Raw genomic sequence first — 18,664 nt, forward strand, 5'->3', positions numbered from 1 at the left:
CTCCGCATGACACTAACCACCTCTTTGCATGCCCTACAAACCCCACTCATCTAACACCCCTTTCCCTATGGTCCGACCCCGTCGAAACAGCTCGTTTCCTGGGCCTTCCGTTAGATGACCTCGACGACAACGAATCTAGAATTTATCACCCAAACGGGGATTAGATAATCGTTATAACAACAACAACAACAACAAAAGTAAATTATCTCACAAAGGTCCTCAATCTGTCTTTGACCACCCTTCACATACCCGATGTGCGGAAAATCGGAAGAGTAGTCCCAGTACTGCAACCTGGGAAGTCTACCAACCTAGGGGAGTCTTATCCGATAACTCTCCTTTCCCCAGTAGGGAAAACATTTGAGACTTTGCTACTCCCGACCTACACACACCACCTGAGTCTAACCAAACACCAACACGACTTCCGTCATAAACACCCAGATAGCTCGTGACCTCACCCAGAAACCACCCTGCGAGAATACTGTCTTCGTAGCGCCGGACTTGTGAAAAGCATTTGGTACAGTCAACAATACAATGCTACTTGAGGACATCGAACAAACCACGGTCCCTCCAGGACTGAGGAGGTGGATCTTGAACTATCTGAGCGGTCGCCAATCATCGATATGAATTTGAGGTATACAATCTAAATTAAGGAGAATTAAACAGGGGGTTCCGCAGGATGGTGTCCTCCCACTCCGGACTATAGCAGGATGCCTCCTGATGTCTCCTATCGAACATTTACATAGTCAGCCCCGCATGCTTCCTGTAAAGAAGCATAACACACTTCTCTTCAAGCAGTTTCTGCTCGGATGTTTTCGTCAAAATCATCCCTGCAGTCAACTTCTTGAAGCGTAGCTGCCTCCCAGGAACATCAGGAGAACATTCCTCCAACACATCGACGAATTACCACCATACCCAAACAATACAATACAATACACAGCGGAGCCATTAACACCTTCATTGACTCCCTCCCAGTGAATGGCGTACTTGGAGTCCAAACACCATCTATTGCATAACAAGAACTCGAGCTGCCGCGTGACCCTAACGCAACTTCGGTCTGGGTGCTGAATCAGGTTAAACTCTTACTTATCCAGACTAGACCCCGACATACAAAACTTATGTCTGCATGCAACGAGTCAAACCAACTCTCCTCTCTCCCTATGGTCCGATTTCGATGACAATCAATCAGAATCTTATCACCCAAACAGGGATTAGATAACCGTTACAACAACAACATGTCCCGCTAAATCCACTCACTTAACGCCCCTCTCCCTTTTGTCTGAGCACATCGAAGCAGCCCGTTTCCTGGACCTATTGTTAGGTGATTTGGATGACAATTGATTTTTGCAGTTTTCCCTAAAGTGTCCCAAAATGGATCCGCCCACTTTCAAGTGAAATTCCATACCTCAGAACCGACTCGACCAACTTCTACCAAATTTGACCTTCTAATAAGTCCGCCACTGCTGAAGTGATTGCGGACTTCACTGTGGTTAAAAATTTGCTCAAAGTGAGATGATTTTGGCCCGTCATAATTACAATAAATTTTTCATGCAATCGAAAAACTAGAGGGTCATTGTTCAGAGATGCATATACAATATAAGCAGAAAAAAATCAAAGCGATCGGATGATTGGTCGTTTAGTAAAATAAAATATTTAAAATATTCATTTAAAGTTTTAGTATGATTTGTTTCGAAATATCACATTAGGTGTGCTCTTTAATACATATTGAATAAAATGTATGATATGCAAGCTAAGAACCCGCTATGTGGGCTTTCCGCCACATGACGTCGATTCTTCTATGATTTTTAACCAATGAATATGGTTTGTGGAACGGTTTCGTCAACTACTCCATATATAACACAACTATGTTACTTTTCCAATTATCTCAGATAGAGTATACAGCTTTTCAATAGCTACTAGATATACATATGTATGTATGTACTTCTATATATTTTCATAGATATGCAAATAAGTAAACAATTAATTACTTTTGCCTTTTACGCTTTAATAAATTAAAATCGCCATACGTTGTATAACTATCTGTAAGGAATGGTATATAAAATGCTCTGAAGAGTTTATGGGAATTATCTTGTATAAGAAAAGGTAGAGTTTTGTATGTCGTCCAATCTTTGATAAATTTAGAGTAATTTGGTTCCAGTTCTGTATATTTTCCTTCATCAAAATATACTAGAAAGTCGCAATTATTGTAATTAAAATAAGAGCGTTCGTCTTCATTATTCTTGTCATTAAAATATGGATGCAGTATTTGTGTACCGTTTTCACCGTCAGCATAATAAAATGGTAGCATGCCTCGAAACTCTGATTTTAAAAAGCGTAAACGGAAATTATTCGGTGGTAAAAAGAAACTTCCGGGATAACGATGCCAGTCTTTTCCAATACAAACATTATATATTCTATCACCTCGATATTCTTGTGAAGTGGTAAACTGATTTAATTCCATGAAGATATCCATCGGTGCATGATAGTTTCTATACAAAGAAAAAACTCTCGACAAACCCAATAGTGTACTTAGAAGCATTACAAAAATAGCTATAAACATAGTGTGATCCAAATAATGTGAACCCACCGCTATTTTACTGCTTACTATCAAATATTTTATCCGATAAAAAAGACGTTGAAAAACATCAACAGTAATGGCTCCGCATAATGTTATCATAGGGTAAATTGGAAAAAGAAAACGTTCTTCTTTGTGAGGTTGTGGAAAAAATACCAAAAGCCATAGATAAAGCGGTGCCAATGACAAATAGCGTGGAAAATTAAGTGTTGATTTGTGCTTTGCTGGCACTACAAAGTGATCAATTACCAGAGCGATCGGAGTAACAAGGCAAAGCAACTGAAATAGGTTTTTTATATTATACAATGATAACCGAGTTGATTTCCCCAACCACTTACCCAGACGATGTTAAAGTTCAAAAATCCATTAATTAAATAATATTTAAATGGTTCAGTGCCAAAAATGTTCGGTCCATGGCTGGTGAAAACGTTATAAATCACAAGGTTTATAGGAGCCATAACTAATTTCCCGTAATAGGAGCTGTCAATAATAACCATCGGTATGCCGATGGTAATTCCACTAATGATCGCCCACGTTGAAAATGTTTTCCACAATCGTTTCCTCAAAAGTATATCCATAGCTATAGGTAATCCTATTAAACTTCCAAAAGGCCAACCAAGAAGTGTAGAAATGGCAACGAAAAATATTGCAAGGCTATAGTTCAGTTGCCACCAAGCAGCAAGAGCTGCGCATCCAAAGTACATTGAGAAAGACGATGGCAGCAAAGCGGTGCTAGAGACAAACATGCCCACACTAAAAAGTTGAAATATCAACCATAATCGTCCTATATGTATTCCGAATTCTTGACAAATAGACCTATATTGATAAAATATTTTAGATTTTAAACGATTCAATACTCGCTTTTAAACAAATTAATCTTACTTGTACACAAAACGTTCCATAACAGCGCAACCAAATCCTAACATACATCGAATCATGTAAAAGATAAGTATTGGGCTTGGGTTAAATAATTTTTGATATATCCAGCCTGGTACTCCTTGTACTAGTAGATATGTATAAGAACGTAAAGCAAACTCAGGACTATATTCCCAGGTTTGCAATCCATGTCCATTAATGATGTAATGTAGTGGTTCCCAATAATTGAACGTCTCATCGCAATCAGCTATATATGCCCAAATAGCACTACATAATCGTGCGCTAATTAACGTTTTAAAAGCTGTCTCAACGCTCGGTAACATCGAAGTTTTTGCATTTGTAATCACAGATGTTCCTATTTCTAATCCATTGGCACTGGAAATAAAACACTAATTTACAGCTGTTTGTTTTTAAAAACTTATATATGTACCTCTTTTTGGTTTCTTTTTTTTTGTTGTTATCAAGTTTTTTAGGTGGCTTTTTTGTAAGAACAACTCCATTATCCGATTTATTTGCGTTATATCGCTGCCGTGCAGCCGGTGGGGCCATGACTAATTAAATACGATATAAAATTCTCAGACAAAATAACAGGGTGTCTTTTTAATAGACTAACATATCTGTTTTTGTAGTAAAGTAAACACGAGACATACTGTAAAGGATTTCTTAATAAATCGTCTAACTATAACTCACTGTTTAGTTCGATCACTCGATTGTTAAATAAAAGTCCAAAATCCAACACTTATTCCTCGTTATTCGAGCTTACCACTTCTTGCTTATGTCCCAATTGCTCTTAACACGACAACACTCTAACTAAAACTGTGCTAGAACAATCTGACAGCCCTTATTTTTAATAAAACTTTGTCTCTAGAACATTCTGGCAACTACGAATTCGCTGTATAGTTGCTTCTGGCAATTTATTGTCGGTTCGATTTTGTTCTATCATCCATGTTCGTCACAATACTGAAACTTTTGTAGTAACTGATCAACTATTCTGTTCATTATTGAATACTTTTTAATAATTAATTCAAAAAAAGAAAAAAAATTATTCTCTATTCAATATGTTTTGGTCAGAATTCATAATAAGTTGATATAATAAATTAGACACATTTGTATTATTTGCTTGGAAAGGAATGTAAAGACAGAGAACGTATATGAAAATTTATTTAGCAGATTGAATAAACTGAACTAAATGTAGTAAATGTAACATTATGAATGTTGTGTCTAACCGAGGCATAAGAAAGTATGGTATATTTTGAATGCTTGCATATGCAAACCTGAAAAACAGCTGATAAATTTAGTTTTCGTACCTTATTTTTCACATATAAATCACATTAAGCGATAGCGAAGTAAAGTTATTAACTTATCATAGAAAATATAAAAAAACATTTATATATATATATAAATTTAATAGCTATTTATTCCATCAAAATTGTTATTTTTAACATTAAAACACATAAGGAAATTCCAATAGAATGTCCAAAGACGATAGAGAATTGGATTTGTCAAATGCTGGCCGAGGTGTATGGTTGGTTAAAGTGCCGAAATACATAGCACAAAAATGGTCAAAAGCCCCATCAAACATGGATGTTGGGAAATTACGAATTACTAAAACGCCAGGACAAAAAGCGCAAGTTTCTTTATCACTAACACAAGCAGTTGTAAATCTGGATCCAGAGGAAAAAATTCCTACTGAACATATATTAGATGTGTCGGTTGTAACTAAACAAACTTTAGGGGTATTTTCCCATGTTATGCCACCTGAATCAAATAATTTGAGTAATGGAAAGGATAAAGAGGCACAATCTGTTAGTGAAGTTGAAAAACTGTACATGGAAGGGCGTATTGTGCAGAAGTTGGAATGTCGCCCAATTGCTGATAATTGTTATATGCAATTAAAACTTGAATCTATACGGAAAGCATCGGTACCTCAGCGCAAGGTTCAGCCAATAGATAAAATAGTGCAGAACTTCAAACCAGTTAAAGACCACGCTCACAATGTACGCAAACTGATTATAAATATATTAAGCTGAAATATAATGAGTACATAATTTATACATATATCTCTTATATTATAGATCGAGTATCGTGAAAGAAAGAAGGCGGAAGGTAAAAAAGCTCGAGATGATAAAAATTCAGTTATGGATATGCTTTTTAATGCTTTTGAAAAACATCAGTACTATAATATTAAAGATTTGGTAAAGATTACAAAGCAGCCTATTGGTTATCTTAAAGAAATCCTGAAAGAGGTATGTGATTACAATATGAAAAATCCACATAAAAATATGTGGGAGTTGAAGAAAGAGTACCGCCACTATAAGACTGAAGATAAAAAGGATGATGAAAAAGCACCAACAGACAGTGATTCGGAGTAGTATAACAATATATTAATTTAAAGTGTAAAAATCTAATTTTAATTTTTTTAATAAAAAGAGATTTCCCATGTATACATCATTATCAATTAACTTGATTTGTGTCAGTGTGATTTCAATATATCAAATTTGGTAACAATAACGGCGAAATGTGCGCCATGATTGATTTCAACATTTGAAAGAGTTAAGGTTTTTGTACTCCGTCAAATAATTCGAGGAAACACATAATTATTTTCTAACAAAAAGGTTGGTTCTCAGTATTGTTAATTATTCCTGTTCTAATTGTAGATGACGAAATGGTTAAGCTCCCATAACAGTAGGGTCTACGTATCCGGTGCGACTCGGATTTTTATTTGACCAAGCAAATCTCGACATAAGTTTCTAAAAATTATCAATCAAATATATCGAAAATGTATTATGTTTTTGCTCATATTTTGGTGAGAAATATGTTAAATCGGAAAGAAAAAATATATTAGATCGAAACAGTCGAGCATAGCCAGCTGCACTGCCACTCCACGTATCACTAACTCGCGCCAACAATAAACAAAGCATAGGACCATACAACTGTAATATTCTTGTAAATTATTATTGACACAACAGACTCAGCGGAAAGAACGCTCCCGCGGTCACCAATATCTAACACCCGAATATTGCAGTTACGTAACCGAAATGGGTTTATATCGGGCCAACAGTCAACTCGACGACACTCCTTAAAATTATTTAGAGAACGTTTTCTTCCACTACCGCAAGCCGCACTAGCAATATTTGAATCTGGAAATGGTAACAAGTAGTTAAATCTTAATAATGAAGTTATCTATATAGCGTGATAAGTTAACAAAGTTTATGCCTTAATAAAGAATGAAATGTACAGTGGTCATGGTAGCGTAAAGAATTTAATATCCCCTTTTTATAACATATTTGGATATACTTTTGTTGAAAGCATGCCAGATATCCTGGACGGACAATGTTGAGAAAACATAAATTAAAACGCTTCTTTTTGTCAAAGATTATTTTCTATTTTATGGTGCATCATGTTTAACTCAATAGCACTACTTTATAATTATTAGTGTATATCAAAAACTAAAACTTATTTATATATCTATTATGTATATGTATATATATATATATATATATATATATATATATATATATAACATTTTACAAGTATGAGTAAACAATATTTATTTATTAATATTATACAGTTATTAGATTGAAGTGCAAGTTTGTCTGATATAAAATAATCAATATTTAGTTGATCATCTTGTATAAAAATACTTTGCCTTATTACTAACCCTACCTTCCTCAATTATCATTGAGGATTCAGGTACAATGTTTTTAATTGCATTTATCAAATTTTATATTGCAAAAAATATATAAAGTAAAAAAGCATTAAGTGACATATGAAAACAAAAAATGTTACTTTCGAAGGATAATTTGTGGAAACAAAAAGTATATAAAATATTAATGTTGCTGCAATTCATACGATTCACACTAGTAAATTATTAAAGAAATTACAGAAAAATATGTTTTAAACATTTTAAATGTCATAATTATTTGTTACACTCATATACAATATGTATATATATATATATGCAACAGTAACACTCGCGCTACACAGTAGGCAGTAACGGTGAACCAGACTCATTTTGGTGTCATGAAGAACACTCCTCTGTTGAGAAGATACCAGAATCATAATCATCATTGATATTTGACAGTTTCTCAATTTGTTTCAAGGGCCGTACAACATTTAAATCAACTTCTACTATAGCATTGCTATCTGTGACGTTTTCATTAATTCTTGCATTACATTGCCCTCCAGATATAACAAATGATTCTTTAAAATTATGGCTCGAATTGTTACTCTTACTAGATTTTTTCGAGTGAATTATCCCAATATTATCTTCAATGGCTACAGTATGGCGTTTTGTGTTCAATAAAGTCAATTTTATATCGCTCCATGCTGAGGGCTTTTCAGAACATTTTTCGAACACATCGATTTTTATATTATTTTGATTTGCCTGAAATATAATATAGATAAAGAACAAAAATTAATGTAAAAAGTATTCATTAATTTATATAATATACAATAATTTACGAGAAACAACAATTATGTTAAAAAACTTCGTGGTGTGGCTATATAATAAATATGTTAAAAAACCGAAAAAACATACTTTCATATCATATCAAACTAAAATGAGAAAAATAATTCTTAACATAAGTGTAGTCACACCAGAGAAATTCCAACAATGGGAAGGCAAAGAAGTTGCATCAATTTTTGTAAGTTACCTTATACTCCGCTTACGATTGCGATCATTACCAAAGTGCAGAGCGGCAAAATATCTTCAAGTCGCAGGGAAATGTTATTGGCAACTTACAAGGCAATCGATCACAGTATATAAATCGAGAACCAATGGCATTATAGAAATAATCGATATCGTATTATAACTTTCCAATTCCCTAAATACCGAAGATGTAAACCTCAGTACCTAAGGCTAACTTTTTAACAACAATATTTGCAAGAGACCTTAATAAAAGCCAGGGAGCATCTTTATCTTCATATACCTAAACGGAAGATTTGCGAACTAACGGTTGAGTTAATACTGTATATACCGGTCAATATATGAGATATCTTAAAGAAATTAAGACAACGTTACTCTCTAGTAACAGTGTGTCCTTGTGCCTAAAGTCGATAACATTGTGCAGGCTGGCTCTGTTGCTACAGTGTATAATAGTTTTGTTCATCTAACGGTTGTTTGTATGACCTAAAACTAATCGAGATATTGAGTTATATATATAAACGATCAGGATGACGGGGCGAGTTCAAATCCTGGTGACAGTCTATCCGTCCTATTGAAATCCTCGTTAAATCTATTTTTTATGAGCTACTTGACCAATTTCAACGAAATTAGGTTTATGACATTATTCTGACATGCCTATATTACGGTGTGCGAACTCCTATTTCTCAAACAATTTTAAAATTCTGATCTTGTCACTTTACAGTATAGAAATTGAGAGCCAATAAAGATATCGGTTAAAAACTTTGCAAAAATAGTGCAAATAAAACATCCGACTCAATAATGATTTTTGAAATTCTTGCCTCAAATAACGTACGGGTCTGAGTAGGTGTGCTCTTTTGACACAGATTCGTTTTAAAATGTGTAATATTATGAAATAAGTTCTGATAATAGCAAACTTTAGGATTAATTATTCAATATTGGTAATAATTTCTGGCGTTATATATTTTTAAATAAAATGTAGGAAGTACTGTGTAGCAAGTAAAATTATTATTTCTTTAATTTTTGTATACCTAAAGAAACAAATAAGAAAAAAATTTACTCACCAGTAACAAAGTCGATAGAAAGTAGCGTGATACATAACTTTCATCCTTATTGACCATCATGTCTTGAAATGTTATAGACGAGGCCTTTACAGGGTTTTTGGGAGCTTCAGGCTTCTGCAATTCGTTCATAATGTCCGTTCCTAATTGAAAAACATCGAAATGATGACGATCTCGTGCCTTTGATAAAATAGGTTGCAAATACTCATGCCATTTTTGTATCTTGTAACGAAAAGTTAAATTAGTTTAATATACCTTAGTTTATTTCATCAAAATACCTTTGTATTGCTATTTTGCAGTTCCTCAATGTTTTCTGTGCACAAAATAACATCCTCAAATAACAAAGGCGAGTTCGACGAAGTATCAATATTTGGTTTATTTTCACTTTGGATAATATTGTTCGCGGAAATATTAATATCGGAAGTTTTTTCATTGGTCGAATTTTCACTTTCTGAAGCAGCTATTTTAGCTTGACATGTAATATCTTTAATTAAACCATTTTGACAATCAGGCATCCGTGTCGCATCTTCTATGAATTCCTTTTGTAAACTCTCCTGTTCCAATGTTTTATTATCAACAGCTTCTTTACTTGTAGATATTGGTTCTTTATACTGCGATGTGTTATTTAGGCTTTCACAAGTGGCCTCGACATCATACACGTTTATTGTTAATGGCACGTCTGCGTCAACACCCGAATCTCTACTCAATCTATGAAAATTTTTACTTAACTGTTCCTCCTCAGTAAATCCCAGGAATTCCTCCACATCTTCACCATCACTAAGTATGCCATTGTCTAAAATATGTAATGATTTTTAAAATATTAAAAAAGATCATTACATATAAAAGTAGTAATTGTATACCAGTTTCGATAGTCGGTTTATCAACATTGACTTCTTGAGATTCATTGAATAATTTCATTGGTCGGTACTGTCTTTGTTCATTTATATCCATGCAAGTCGATTTTTTCATTGAACGCTATAATAATGCATTAGAAACAGTTGGAAGTGTAGAGATGATGTACTTACCGATTGAAGGAAAAGTTCCATTTCGGGACCAAGTCTAAATAATATTCGGCGTCTAAGTAGTTTTTCATGAAATTTAAATATATTTAGATTTATAGGAGGTGTGGAAGGTCGTACTTGAATAGGCATTGTATATGTAGGAGGTGGTTCTTCGTCTGCTATATTTAAAATACTCCTTATTTCATCATCAATTATAATAGTTATACTTTTTTTGTTTGGTATACAAGGGAATACATCAGTAGTAACTACTCTGGGGGATAACATACGGTGCTCCTGGTCATCTAAATCCGAAAAGTAAACGCCCTCATCGTCTAGGTGGGGAAGGTAAACACGTATTTTATTCAAGTTGATTTCGTTTTCGTCTAAGAAATGTTGGAAATAGTGATCTGTTTGCAAAATGAAATATACTTGTAAAATCATCTTACCGTTTCTTCTGACAACTTCATTTTCAGTCGTAAACTCAACATTGTTTGTATTAGATTCGACATTTTCTAGAGCTAAGATATCTATGTTCTTGTTTAGATTTTTACTATCATTCCCATTCTGACATTCGTTTGTTATGCTTTCTCCTAAACCAGTGTCATTTTCAGTTCTCTCTGCTATGTTATCTTCTGCTGAATTAAAATCGTCCAGTTGATTTTGTGGACCAATTCTTGAACCCTCAATTGTATTTTCACATTCGACAATTGATTCTAAAATCGATTTTTCAGTCGAATTCAAATTATGCGCTTGCATAAAACATGAGTTTTCGTCTGTCAAGTTTGGAACACTTAAATCAATATCACTGTTTAGGGTAACTTCACTTTGTTCATTAACAGTAGTTTCATTCAATTTTGTACTAAGATCTTTTGACTCGTTAATGCTATCTCCAACACCTGATTCACTTTGAATGAAATTGGACTTATACTCTTCGGTGTTTTCCGCTGATCGATTGCACTCTATGTTAGGTTCACTACATACTTTCTGATTTTGTACTGGTTCAGGAGTAAAAACTATATTATTGTCCTCTATTCTTAGCTTTTTACACGTATTTTTATCTTCTGCGACCGCTAAGGCTTTATTTTCTAAATCTAAATATTTTGTAACATACTCTTCTGAAAGAGGGGGCCAATCTTTTAGAATGTTTACAGAACTATTGCAGGAATCATCATTTCTTTCAAGGCGTTCTTCCTCCTCATCTATATAATCCTTTACTTTGAAGTGCATTCTAAAATTAATGTCTGGCACCAATGTATTATAACGGTGCTCCACGTGATATGTGAAGAGCTTGTAATTTCGTTTCGAATCAATATCTTCTTCATTTTCCAGATCGACAATACAAGCATGCATCCATGCAGCTGGATGTATATATTGTTCGGAATCTATTTTATAGAATCTTGATTCGACCATCTTCTGTTTTTCTTGGCTCCGGCCACTAACAAACCGCTTTTCTTCGGTTAGTTTTCGAAATTTTCTCGGAACTAATTCCACTTCAAAGGGGTCTTCAACCGCTGCGACCAGTCGTTTGCGAGTACGTTTAGGCTTTTCTTCGGATTTTTTGTTTTGGTCTTCACCACTAAAATTGTTTAATAATATATTTTTAATTTGATAAAATTTATCGTTTTGAAATTTTCTGATCCATATTAAAGTTTATATAATGTATTTATATAATTTATATAAGTTTAATCTTTCGTAAGAACAAAAAATGATTGATTTCAAAAATATTTGCTAATAAAATAAATATTATTTTTCAAAGCCCATAACACATTCCATAAATTTATTAATTTAGATAATAAATTTGTATGACACTAAAGCCGACCCGCTGAATCTACTCAACTTGCGAATGCGTCTGCGTACGTTTTTGAAATGAGTAGATAACACATATTGTTGTAACGATTATCTAGACCCTGTTTTAGGGCAGGGAATAAGTTAATTGTCATCAAATCACTTAACGGTAGGCCCAGGAAACGACCTGTTTCGACGGGACCATAGGGAGAGAGGAGTTAAATGCCCGTTCCCACGACAGTCGGGTCTACGTAACCGGAACGGACCCGGATTTATTCCGGCCAAGGACTGTCAACTCGGTAGAATTCTGCCGCTACAACAACAACAACAACAGGAGTTAAATGCAAAGAGATGATTAGGACTCGTTGCATGCAGGACATAAGTTTTGTAAGTCGGGGGCCCAGAGCAAAGTTGTGTTAGGGCCACGCGGCACCACGAGTTCTTGTTATGTTATGGATGTATTTGAACCATTCACTGGGAGGGAGTCAATGAAAGGGTTAATGGTTCCGCTGTGAATGGCGTTCACTGCTACGCATCAAACAGGTGACTGCAGGAATGATTTCGACGAAAAGATCCGAACAAATACTGCTTGAAGAGAAGTGTATTATGCTATATTATATTTAGAGGAGGCATCCTGCTATAGTCCGGAGTGCGGTGTTCTGGCAGATCTGAATGTTTTCCGTCTGCGTCCTGATGCATTCGGGGCGGTGAAGTTGATGACCGGTCGGTCGATTGCCTTATATTTTACCAACAACGTCTCTTTGCCATTGCCCCAAGTGCTGCCGACTAGCGACTTGAGGATCTTGTTGCGGCTCTGTACTTTTGCGACAATTGCGGTTGTGTGCGGAGAGGAGTGCAAACTGTCAAATGTGACACCTAAAATTTTAGTTATTTATGGTCTGAATTTTGACATCATCGACGGAAATGTTGAGGTCCAGTCTGTACTCCTTCGTCCAGTTAGTAAATAGGGGGGCCGTGGATTTGGCAGGGAGAGTTTTAGGCTTCTAGCAGTGAAGAAACAAGAAAGTTCTTGAACACACGAGATAATTGAGACTCCTTCTGGTAGTTGTGGCAGTTTCGAGATGTAGTGAATGGTCCACCTCTTCAGTTCTAGAGGGATCGTGGTTTGTTCGATGTCCTCAAGTATATGTATATGTCTATATTAAATATTTCGAACTCGACCACAACTTGGTTTCTTGACCTAGGGAGTGAGGAAGTTGTGTATAGGTGGTTGTTGTTGAGCGGTTGTCTTACTTGGGTGTGGTTTGGCGACGCCATGGATGATTGCTACGGGGGCAGACTCCTCCAGAAAATAATTAAAGTGGAACCTTTTGGTGCAAAGGCAGCAGAAAAATTCTTCCGAGCCAAAAATCCCGGTATCGGTAGAACAAGAAGAAACAATATCACAATGTTGTCAATGGGAGCAAAAACAAAAAAAAAACGAATTTAAAGCACATGCAACTTTAAACTATATTCATTTTTTACTTTTTAGTTGAATATGCTATTAAAACGCACTTAAATTAAAACATCCGCTATTTCTGAAATTTGATCACGAATCGCAGTGACGTTGAACTTTATAGATGGCACAACAAGAATTTACTATTGCAGTTTCGGCCATATAATAGATGCCCTGATTCTGATGATAAGCATATGAATTTTTGGCTTCAAAGCACTGAAAGTCCGTTCTATATAATATTATCTTCATAGCTTTGCAAAGTACTTTATTATACCGAATTTCTGCGCTTCCTGTGTTTTTTTTTACTTCCTCTAAGGATTTGTTAATCATATGACAGCATCGACAGTTGTTGCTTTAAGTAACACGTTGCAAAATTTAAGGAGCGTTTTTTACTTTAGCTGTTCAAGCTTTTTTGTGACAGTGCTCTTAAAATATATAATAATGACATTACAGTCCCACTGAAAAAAGTTATAAACATACAAATATACAGGTGAAGCTAATAAAAATGATTTAAAAAACGGCAAAATTAGATAATTAAAAAAAAACTCTAATTTTCGGTGGTGTTTAAACTATACATTTACCAAAAAACAGTTTCGGAAATGTTAAAAGTACCGAAATAAATAAAACCACAACAGCATGATACATGCATAACTCAAATGAAATCATAACTGAATCAAAGTGCTTTCTAACCGGTATTATATTTTATTGACACTTACCCGTTTTCAACAATTTCCTTATCTGCATTGGATAAGGTCAGTATTTGTCGCTCCACCAACTCCTGTACAAAATCCACTCGTCTCGCATATACTTTTGAAGAATTCAAAAGCAATAAACCTGCTTCGTTCAAAACAATTTCACGTCCAATACCTAACTGCTCGAATAAATCTAAATACTGTTTTCGAGATCAAAAACATTAATAAATATTGTTAAAAAATACGTACTAGAGAAATTGTTCACTCACATATTTAAGAGATATGCCGAAATCAGTGGCATACTCCGCGTGTTCAGCTAACTCAATAAGCAGAAGAACAATATTTTTTTGAGAACGTTCCTCCTCCACGCTACGTATGAGTTTCGAAACACGTGAATTGGGATGTTTGTTAGCTGCTCGCAAAATATAATCAAGGGCCTTGTTGTGATCTACACCTAAAATCAATTTATCCCATATAAATTACACAGAACAATTTATATTTACTTCTTAATAGATACATATTGTTATGATGCACAACCACACACTTATATCACTAATATATTAGCTACTCTACGCACGTTTCAAGTAGGGAATTGGCAAATACCACTTTTTACCTAATCCAATCATTTTGTTTCCAGTTTGATTTTCATTTATTATAATATATTAATATTTTACAAACTCCCATAATAAACACTTATTTTGGTTTTTATCTTCAATCTTATTTTGGTCTTCTCTTTCACAAAATTTCATTTTTCTCCCACAAGCATTAACCTCTGTTAAGGGTTGTCGTGTAAAATAAAAATACTTTCCGATGGTAGTATTACTCGCTAGATGCATGAGTTTAATAAGTATAAATCTCGTACTGCAGAAGCATTTATCTCATATCGTTTTGTTAATTTAAGAAACATAATAACGGAAACTTCAAATTTTTATAAAGTATATATTATAAAAAGTAATTTGAACAAATTTAATACACTAATATGCACATCTGGCGCTTTCGTTCAGTTGTCTATCGACTACCATCGATTATCCAGTGTTTTCCCTATTATTCAAAAATTAATTCTCATTAGTTTTACAGACTTAAAAAATTTTACTGCTTATTTATTTTAAAGACTAAATTTATATAAAATATTTGCCCACATCAAAAGGACAAGCATCTGCCGTAACAATAAAACTTTTCAGTAAAAAAATACGCATTTTGCGATGTAGTAGTAGAATAAGAATCTATTGTGAAAATAAAATGAAATTATAATTATTATGAAATTCACTTCACCTAAAAAAATTGTCCATGAGATGCCCAAATTTTTTTTATTGGTTATTGCACACTTCATTTTTCAAAAACAATGTATGTTATACTTATGAATTCAATTAAATACAACTTTGCAATCACAATCCCTTTTAACCATTCAATTAATTGACAATTATGTTGTCAATAGATAAATTTATATATTTGAAAAGCATCCAAGTTTCACGCACATTGATTTCACTCAAACTTTTTTTCTATAAATTAATAAATTAAGTATATTTCACGAATTACCAAAAATTTTTATAATTTTATGATCAGCTGTTTTGACTTAATTATTAAGTTGTGACACGACTTTATTGGGACAATGGATATCAAAGCGTAGGTCAAGTACAAAAAGAGAGAGTGGGGTCATAAAAGAGTGAACGTATTGCAACTTAATAGCAATTTCATGATTTTATAACGTCCTGGTAATTCTGTATTCCTTCTCATTTCTGCAGTCGGTGATTAAAAATTGATTTGAAATTCTTGGTCTGCAAAAATGCACACTATAAAAGAAATATTTCAGAAAATCGTGAACAGGGATAAAAATTGGCAATGAAAAATATTTTTGAGTACTTGAAATGGAGATTATATGATATGAAAAGGAACGCAAAATTGAACGACTCATTTGTGTCGCGCTTGCAATTCCGAAAGAAAATTCCGTGTGTAAACGCCGTCATATTGTCTGTACATATTGCTGTAAGTTGTCAATTTGTTGAAGATACGATTTGTTGACAACTTCAGTTCGATATATAATATTATTTAAACGTAGTTAAGATATTAAGTGTCGTTTCGCGTTTAATAACTAAATTTTTCAACCTAATTAAAGCCAAAAGGGAAGTACGAAATATGGCCAACCAAGAATCACAAGTTATGAGTTTACCGCTGCCACCGACGCAGTACATCAACCTTTTTTCTGAAGAAAACATAAGAAGAAATCGCACTCCCCGACCACCACCCCCTATGCAGGATACTTATAGCATGTTTGGAATTCAGTACAATAATGAAGAAATGATTCGATCATTGGAGTCTCAAAATATAAAACGTCTCATACCGATACATTTCGACCGTCGGAAGGAATTGAAGAAACTCAATCATTCATTATTTGTAAATTTTTTGGATCTTATTGATCTTTTGATTCAATACCCTGACAGTCCTCGAAGAACCGAAAAGGCAAGAGTACTGTATGTAATGGTGGAAATAATTTTAATTTATACTTTATACATCAGATCGATGACTTGAGCCTCCTGTTTGTTCACATGCACCATTTGCTGAATGAATTTCGACCCCACCAGGCACGTGAAACCCTGCGAGTAATGATGGAAATGCAAAAGCGTCAGCGTGTAGAGACAACAACAAGGTTCCAAAAGCATTTGGAACGAGTAAGAGATATAGTTAATACAGCATTTGCGACATTACCCGACATATGTAACGACGAATTTGATAACGCCGACAAGGTTAAAATGGAAATAGATACACAAGATATTAATGCCAATAATCGTAGTGATCAGTTGGATCGCATTATGTGTAAAATTGTTGACGGAATGGATTAGCTAATGCAATATTTTATATAAATAGTTTTATAATAATTAAATATGTAATACACAAATCGCACACGTAATTCATTATAGATTAAGATTTTCAGAGGAACTCTTCCATATACTTCTTCGGATATGCGGTACTTTTTGTGGACCTATATCAATGAGTTAAAGTTTTGATTCTTTCTTTAGTTTTGTATCTATATTTGGTAATATGCAATTAATATGAAAGTATACATGACTCTGCCCTTAAAGATGTCTTGATGACTTGCTAATAAAACAAATGCTGACACTGGCAAAGATAATATGATTTGTAAACGCCTTTATAATTAATAATGAACGACAAGCTCACAGAACAATGATCTTTTTGATATTTCTATTTCAGATGTCCTAAAGCGACCAAATCACCGGTATCAGCCACCTCCTTTTTTTTGAGACTCACAACACATTTATAAAAAAATGTTATTTTTGGAGATTCTGACTTACTATTAATAATATATTACAAAATATAACTGATTGGATACATTTTTTTTTCAAATAAATCGTAAATGAACAAGAAGGTGCAGGTTCGACAGAATTTCACCTTACAAGCAGGAGAAACAAAAAACATTTCTCGCTTTTTTAACAGCGATAAATCTGTATGCGTAAGGCTCTCTTAACATGCCCATCGAATATTGAAGAGAATATAATAAATATGTATGTCAAAAAGGGAATATTGATATGCAATTTCAAATATATTCCCTTTATTGAACTATTATTTATAATATTTAAATTATTTTATGTTAATTAATTTTTTACTTTATTATGCGTTATTAGTAATAATTTAAAAGTATTTTGATATATTTCTTAAAATAATGAATTTATTTGACATCATTATGGAGTCACAAAAGTACATAATTGATTTTTGCCCTCGGCATTTTCATATCATATGTACATGTAAAGAAATATGAAAGAAAAATATTTGTAAATTTGTCTACAAACATTATATGTATGTAGATATGTGTATGCATTACTTATTTTGCAATGTCACGTATATTTTTACATACATACTTACATATAGAGCAGTGCGCACACATGTATGATTAGTGATAATATCAAAAATTCTATTCCTCCATGTGTACATACCAAAGAATGTATACGAACTCCATATTGATGTAAAGTAAAATATTTTCATTTTTGCACAATCTTCCGCATTTTATCATGCCGCATTTGTACAAAAAAATCGTATTTTCAATTTTTCATCATAAAAATCGTTTATATGACAAAAAATAACCACGCATATTAAAGTGGCATTTGTATTTTTGGTTTAAAGTATTTCATTTTTCTATTTATATTTGTAGATACGTATTTCTGCCAGAGAACGTTGTTATAAATTCTTATTTCTGTTAAATAACAGCGAATATTACAGAAAATGGTGAACTCCCTGTTCGGAATTTTTCAGCTCTGTTAGCCGTAAAATCGAGCATCATACAAAATTCAATTTGCACCTTCTCGTTCTTCTAAATTCTCTGGTTCGATAACCACACATTTCGTCTAAAATTATAAAAGTTATATTTTCATAATAGTATTCGGTTATTAGATAATCTGATATTGAGAATCAAAACAAACCCGATGCATCATATAAAAAGAAGCATCAACATGAACTAAATCGAGCAATTGTTACACTAGTGCACTTTTCTACTAGGTAAATTGTGCATATAGAATTGGTTAAAACTAAAGGGCCCAATAGTGCGCTATTTGCAAATTACATATTC

The 18,664-nt window shown here is 33.7% G+C and overlaps 4 protein-coding genes across 8 annotated transcripts; 2 read left to right on the top strand and 2 right to left on the bottom strand.

The window, feature by feature from the left end:
- Positions 1 to 1,617: 1,617 nt before the first annotated feature.
- Alg9 (alpha-1,2-mannosyltransferase Alg9) lies at positions 1,618 to 4,157 on the bottom strand. The gene is made up of 5 exons (XM_014242447.3): positions 4,139 to 4,157; positions 3,879 to 3,999; positions 3,455 to 3,823; positions 2,911 to 3,388; positions 1,618 to 2,851 (listed from the first exon to the last, which is right to left on the bottom strand). Exons 2-5 carry the CDS (start codon positions 3,995 to 3,997, stop codon positions 1,982 to 1,984), a joined length of 1,836 nt encoding a protein of 611 aa, XP_014097922.1. The 5' UTR covers positions 3,998 to 3,999; positions 4,139 to 4,157; the 3' UTR covers positions 1,618 to 1,981.
- Positions 4,158 to 4,559: 402 nt separating this feature from the next.
- Positions 4,560 to 5,910, top strand: TfIIFbeta (transcription factor TFIIFbeta). Its single transcript, XM_014242468.3, has 2 exons — positions 4,560 to 5,445; positions 5,524 to 5,910. Exons 1-2 carry the CDS (start codon positions 4,921 to 4,923, stop codon positions 5,818 to 5,820), a joined length of 822 nt encoding a protein of 273 aa, XP_014097943.1. The 5' UTR covers positions 4,560 to 4,920; the 3' UTR covers positions 5,821 to 5,910.
- Positions 5,911 to 6,808: 898 nt separating this feature from the next.
- Cap-H2 (Chromosome associated protein H2) lies at positions 6,809 to 14,882 on the bottom strand. 4 transcript variants are annotated; one of them, XM_014243173.3, is made up of 9 exons: positions 14,666 to 14,882; positions 14,358 to 14,542; positions 14,113 to 14,288; positions 10,602 to 11,731; positions 10,180 to 10,487; positions 10,015 to 10,129; positions 9,433 to 9,947; positions 9,158 to 9,376; positions 6,809 to 7,835 (listed from the first exon to the last, which is right to left on the bottom strand). In XM_014243173.3, the coding sequence occupies exons 1-9, from the start codon at positions 14,712 to 14,714 to the stop codon at positions 7,470 to 7,472; spliced, it is 3,063 nt and encodes a 1,020-aa protein (XP_014098648.2). In that variant the 5' UTR covers positions 14,715 to 14,882; the 3' UTR covers positions 6,809 to 7,469. The 4 variants fall into 4 exon arrangements, with proteins under 4 accessions (XP_014098648.2, XP_014098625.2, XP_014098633.2 ...); XM_014243150.3 differs by having other exon boundaries at positions 10,180 to 10,538; positions 14,666 to 14,880; XM_014243158.3 differs by having other exon boundaries at positions 10,180 to 10,538; positions 14,702 to 14,879.
- Positions 14,883 to 15,605: 723 nt separating this feature from the next.
- MED7 (mediator complex subunit 7) lies at positions 15,606 to 17,220 on the top strand. 2 transcript variants are annotated; one of them, XM_014241401.3, is made up of 3 exons: positions 15,606 to 15,711; positions 16,202 to 16,545; positions 16,602 to 17,220. In XM_014241401.3, exons 2-3 carry the CDS (start codon positions 16,222 to 16,224, stop codon positions 16,923 to 16,925), a joined length of 648 nt encoding a protein of 215 aa, XP_014096876.1. In that variant the 5' UTR covers positions 15,606 to 15,711; positions 16,202 to 16,221; the 3' UTR covers positions 16,926 to 17,220. The 2 variants fall into 2 exon arrangements, with proteins under 2 accessions (XP_014096876.1, XP_069962454.1); XM_070106353.1 differs by lacking the exon at positions 15,606 to 15,711 and adding an exon at positions 15,913 to 16,071.
- Positions 17,221 to 18,664: the final 1,444 nt, after the last annotated feature.

This window comes from Bactrocera oleae, chromosome 2 (assembly GCF_042242935.1).
Source record: "Bactrocera oleae isolate idBacOlea1 chromosome 2, idBacOlea1, whole genome shotgun sequence".
Lineage (NCBI taxonomy): Eukaryota > Metazoa > Arthropoda > Insecta > Diptera > Tephritidae > Bactrocera > Bactrocera oleae.